A 5,341-nucleotide genomic window follows, 5' to 3' on the forward strand; every position below is an offset into this window, starting at 1 on the left:
GGGGTTTTGTCCAACACTCCCTCCCACCTCCAGTACTATTCAAGAGCTCAGAATTGACAGGGAGATGACAGCAGAACCTTCTGTCTAGTCTGGAGCGTTCAGAAGGCTGAATTGGAAGGGAGAAGTGGGGGGGGGGGGGAGAAATCCTCTAAATGTCCAAGTGAAGCCAGGGCAGCTACTATCTTTGTGATGACAAAGAGGCCAGGAGCACTCCTAGAGACCTTTCCTTCCTTTATTGAGATAATGCTCAGGGTGGTCTACGGCGCGAAGGGCAGGGGGCAAAGCAGGACCGCCCTGAAGTGCATGCAGTAGTAAGACACAGGGCGGAGAAGCAGGGGGTTGTCCAGGGGAAGCACGTCAGAGGGCCCAAGCAGATTTTGGGAGTACCCATGGCCTGGCCACACCCAGGGGAAAGCCTCTGGGCCAGGGAAGGTTGGAGTAGGGGGCGGAGACTTTGGGGACGGCCCCTGGAACCTGTGGCTGGCACGCTCTACATTTAGCTAATGGCACTGAGCGCATGGGCCAGGGTGTGCAGCTCATCCTGGACCCCCTCCAAGGAGCGCCGGATGGTGTGAGGACTGTCCAGCACGTCAATGGCCAGCGTGTAGGGGTCAAACTTCACGGAGAATGGGCGCTGAATACGAGAGGCATAGTTCCTGGGGAGAAAAGCCAGCATGAATCCTTCAACCACAGGAAATTGGATGTGGGGATGAGAAGGCAGGCTTGAGTCAGGTGACTCAGAATAGGATCTGCGATGGCTTTTCTGAGTTTCCCGAAACCCCAAAGCCTATTCTAGACACTCAGGAGACTAAAGCCTCCCCAGAGGCCATGATAAAGGCAAAGGCCCCAGCACATCTTGCAGGCAGGCCTCTGCAGAGCACTCCATTTCTCATCTGGGCCTCTTCCTTCAGGAAGCCTTCCTTGACAGTGTGCCCTAGAGAGTCCCTAGACTGGTGTAGCCTACCAGTCAGTCTCTTCTCTCCCCTCCAGATCCCTGTGTAATTCCTTTGGGCTGTCTACTCTTTCTATAATCTCTGCCCCCATGGCAGCTCCTAGCTACCACTGCACCTCTTGTTCACCCTTATCTGACCCCATCTCACCTGGACCTGTGCTGAGAAAATGAGAGAATTGGGCTCTGCTGAGGCCAGAGGCTGGCCTGACCTGACTTTGACCTTGTTTTGCTGCTAGCCTCCCTCTCCTCTGGCTCTCAGGGCTCCTTTTTGGAGCATGTACTCTTATTCCAAGGGGGTGTTGCTGAGGGTTCAAAATGCTCTCTCAAGAGGAGACAAGGCCTGGCTTGCACACGTGAGGCATGCTGGGCTCAGTCCTGAAGGCCTCACCCACCTGAGCTTGTCCTTGGCATCACTGAAGCTCTCAGACACAAAGTACACCGGCTGGTAGGTCTGGTCTTGGTAGGGCTGTACAGCTGCAGTGTCCGGGTCAAATGCCCGGACCTCGGGCTCCTCTGACAGGGAGTGCTAGAGAGAGACGACAAGCATCACACCCAAGGGCTCAAGGCAACTGAGTGCTATGGGTGTGGGCCTCCCTCCTCCCACAAGGGTTCTGGGCCAGTGTACAGTGGGGTCTGGACAGGGACACACATTCTCTAAAATAGCCTGAATCTCAGACATGGGCCAAGAACCCTTCTGATGGGAGCAGGGCCCCCCACATCCTGACCTTCCAGCCCTGATCTCCTTTGCTGGGGGATGGGAGTGGGGTAATCTCACCAGGAGCTCTCCATAGGAGGACAGCAGCCCTGCACCATAGGCCTTCAGCTCCCCGTTCTGTTTACACAGCCCAAACTCCACAGTGAACCAGTACACCTGTCACAAGTCATCAGAATCACCTAAAAACACCTGCTACCAAGCACATCCCCTCTGTGCGCAACAGCTCATCACCAACAACAAGCAAGGCTGCTCTTGGGGACAGATAAAAAAGGTCTCCCCCACCCCACCCCACCCCTGCCCCCAGGGCCCTGAAAACCAACCGTGGATAGTTTCTCAATTTCTTCATCTGAGGCCCCCAGAGAGGCAAGTCCAATGTCCTGTGGATAGATAAGTATGCTGAAGCAAGAAAAGACTCTGGCATTGTGCTTTAGGAAAGGGCACTGGGTATCAGCTAGGTGGCTAGAAGACCTCTCTAGGAGTTTCTGCAACCTACACTTGTCATGGACCTTCCAAGGCGGCCAAGAGCCCAGGACATGCAGTTCCCAGAAGTACCAGCAGATGGCAGCACAAACCATAGAAATCCCTCTCCCCTGGGACTTGGATTCAGAGCCAGACCTTTCCTGTTGGGGAAACTGTTCCTACTTCAGCGTTTCATTACCTGGAAGTCCCATGAACCCTTAAGGGCACACTGTCTAGCCCGGAGGAGAGCCGCACCAAGTGAAACTTGTGAGTCTCTGTCTCAGCCAGCCCCCACCTCCCCCGTTTCTGCCCTGAGGCCCTAGACGTACCTGGGAGAACTGGGCAAATGTGCGGTCAGCCAACATGGGTACATGTCCCAACAGCTCATGGCAACAGTCCCTGTGAGGCCAGGAGAGAAGGAAGGTGGGACGGGCAGGCTCTCTGCCCCCACCCAGGGACAAGGAGCCTTTAGCCCCTCCACACCTCTGTCATCATTGGGCACAGATATCACTGGGCCACAAGTTCCGCCGGCTCCCCTGCCCCAGGCGGCATACTCACGGCTCAGGTGAGTGCATGGGTGAGGAGGCGTGGCGGATATACTGTGTGCACTGAAATACACGGAAGGCCAGGCTGGCCAGAAAGTCGCGGGCGGACAGCAGGCCGGCCACGGGTCGCAGCTGGAAGCCAGTCCGCTCTGCAAGACAGAGAATCAGGGAATCAGGGAAGGCAGAGGGAATGCCCCTCCCTGCCCTATTTCCTCTGCATATGCACCCTTCAGGAAGCGGGACACGTCCTCCAGCTGTGGGATGCTGTCCTCTCGGTAGCCGCAGTAGCGTTCCAGGAGCTGGAAAGCCTCCAGGTGCTCCCGGCAGGCGTGGGTAGCGTAGAGGCCCTTCAGCGTGGCATAGACCTCCTTCCTGCAGGCCACAGGGGGTTCAGGGAACTGCCAGCTTCGGGGGTCTCCCCAGGACCACCCTACCTGCTCACCCTCCCCCCATCCCCCACCCCCATGGATGATGTTTTATCATCCTCCTGAATTGCAGGCTTCCATCAATGGGTAGGACATTTCTGTGGTTGGAGAGAGCCCAGAGGTTAGGAACGGGCCACCAGGGACATTTTCTGATGACCTGGTATTCCAGGCCACTAGAAGCCCCTCCTCTAACTGGCCTTAGTCTCTCCTGTTGTACCAAAGTTCCCAGAGGTGGCCGTCATAGACAGGGATTCTGGGAGCTGTCCCTCGGAACAGCTGTCCCAGGCCCTTCTCATGCCCAGCCCCGCCCTGCTCCAGCCATCTGCTGGTGGGGATCTTACCAGGTAGCAATTTCCTCGGCAGTGTATTCCACATGGGGAATTGGTTCACCCCTGTGGAGGGGATTCATGGTCAGTAGAGCCCCCCTCCATCTCAGAGAGTAGGAAAGATGGGGTGAGACACTTCTCCTAAAGCAACATCATCTGTTCAGAGGCCTTTGGAGTACGGCACGCACCAGGTGGGGTACACTGACCCCAGGGACCTGCTTAGCATCTCTGTGCCCCAGTCTCCTTAGCTGTGCCCAGCACAGTGCACCACAGCATAAACAGACCAGCTGACATTCCAAGCTGTGGGGCCAATCACCTCCCCCACCCCCCACAGGCTGGGGATGTGGTCCCCCACTCAGGCTCCTTACTGCTTGTATTGGAAGGCAATCTCTGCAATCAGCTTTCGGCGCTGGCGGTACACCTGGTCAGAGAAGCCCTGATGGCCGAGGGACACACATCAGGAGGCAGCTGGGCTCTCCCTGTCCCACAGGCCAGGGTCACTCCCTCGCTGTGCCCCCCCCCCCCAGGCCTCAGCTATGGGACACAGTCAGAACAGCGGGCTCACCGGATGGTCCAGGTCCAGGTCAGGGTCGAACTTGGTGACCAGGTGATGACACTTGTCCAATTCTGACACCTTCCTTGGGAACCAGGGAACTTCACAAGCAACAGAGGCAAAACGGGCAAAGGTGAGCATGGACCCATGGTAAGCTCTGGCAATCCCGGTCCAGCCTCCCCTAGGGACCTCCTAGAGGGCAGAGGTTGCTGGAATGTGTGCAAAGAACCAGAAGGAGGGTGAAGCCAGGATAAAGGGAGACCAGCTCTATGGACCACCTCAGGGTCTCCCTTGGCAGGATACTCTGCCTCCCAACCCTCAGGCCTCAAGAGTATTTGGTCACACTCAGGGACAGAAACCCATCCTCACCCTTTTCCTCTCTGGCACTGCGGACGTCATCAGACACACGGCGCACAGAGCTGAGGAGGGCAGCCAGGTCTGCACTGGGCACCTCGAAGCGCACAAAGTACTCCAGCTGGGGGCTCCCCGCCACTGGCCTCTGGGCGGGCCGGGTCTCTAAGTGGTGGATTTTGGCTTCAAATGTCTTTGGGAGCAAAAACAGGATGAGAGAGAAGGAGAGAGACAGATGGAGAGGGAGCAGTGGAGATCAATGAAAACAGACGGAGAGAGGAAGAGCGAAATGGAGAGAAGGAAGGGAGAGACAGAGGGAGATTGAGAGAGACAGTTGGGGAGGGAGCAAGGGAGAGGAGTGGAGTAGATTTGGAGAGGGGAAGAGAGAGATGAAGAGACAGAAAAATGGGAAAGAGGGAGATGGGGAAGGCAGGCCAGGTCAGTATTTTGTCCCTGCCTATGAATTTTGAAAGCTGTCACCAATAGATGACACCAGTAGGTGTCACCAATAGATTGGGTTTTGTCTCATGTATCCATCCAACAATGTGCCTTTGGCCCCCTTTCTGGACAGTCCTGCCTGTCTGGAGGTCAAACCACATAGCCTGATTCCCCTGCTGACGGAAGGTTCCACCCCCTAATGGTCTCATTCAGCTTACCAGTCACACCTAAGGGCTTGGACCCCACTCCACCATATCAACGATACAAGGCTCAGGCCCTGCCAGAACGAACAGGGTACCCAGGACTGGTAGGCAAAGGTCAGCTTTATCTCCACCTTCGGTTGCCCAGCAACAAAACACTTAGGTTATGCAGTCAACTCTGGGAGCTCACAAGGGTTCTGGCTTTAATGTCATTTGAGAATTTTTCTGGGGGGCAGGTCATTAGCCAATGCAATAATGCAATCAGCTGCTTCATAGATCCTTGGGTAGGCAAGTAGGGAGAACTCTCTCTCTCTCTCTCTCTCTCTCTGTGTGTGTGTGTGTGTGTGTGTGTGTGTGTGTGTGTGTGTGTGTGTGTG

General features: G+C 56.0%; 1 protein-coding gene across 1 annotated transcript in view; it reads right to left on the reverse strand.

Annotated features, from left to right (window-relative positions):
- Positions 1-221: 221 nt before the first annotated feature.
- The window catches only part of Th (tyrosine hydroxylase), a 7,552-nt gene continuing 2,432 nt past the window's right edge, over positions 222-5,341 (reverse strand). Inside the window, exons 3-13 of the mRNA XM_055614682.1 lie at positions 4,345-4,519; positions 3,988-4,076; positions 3,791-3,858; positions 3,438-3,488; positions 2,898-3,043; positions 2,685-2,820; positions 2,456-2,525; positions 1,988-2,044; positions 1,728-1,823; positions 1,345-1,478; positions 222-656 (exon numbers count right to left, since the gene is read on the reverse strand). Coding sequence (XP_055470657.1) covers positions 497-656; positions 1,345-1,478; positions 1,728-1,823; positions 1,988-2,044; positions 2,456-2,525; positions 2,685-2,820; positions 2,898-3,043; positions 3,438-3,488; positions 3,791-3,858; positions 3,988-4,076; positions 4,345-4,519 — 1,182 coding nt within the window. The 3' untranslated portion in view covers positions 222-496. The remainder of the gene's footprint in view (positions 657-1,344; positions 1,479-1,727; positions 1,824-1,987; positions 2,045-2,455; positions 2,526-2,684; positions 2,821-2,897; positions 3,044-3,437; positions 3,489-3,790; positions 3,859-3,987; positions 4,077-4,344; positions 4,520-5,341) is intronic.

The sequence above is a fragment of the Psammomys obesus genome, unplaced genomic scaffold (genome assembly GCF_907164565.1).
Source record: "Psammomys obesus unplaced genomic scaffold, mPsaObe1.curated_primary_1811, whole genome shotgun sequence".
Taxonomy (NCBI): domain Eukaryota; kingdom Metazoa; phylum Chordata; class Mammalia; order Rodentia; family Muridae; genus Psammomys; species Psammomys obesus.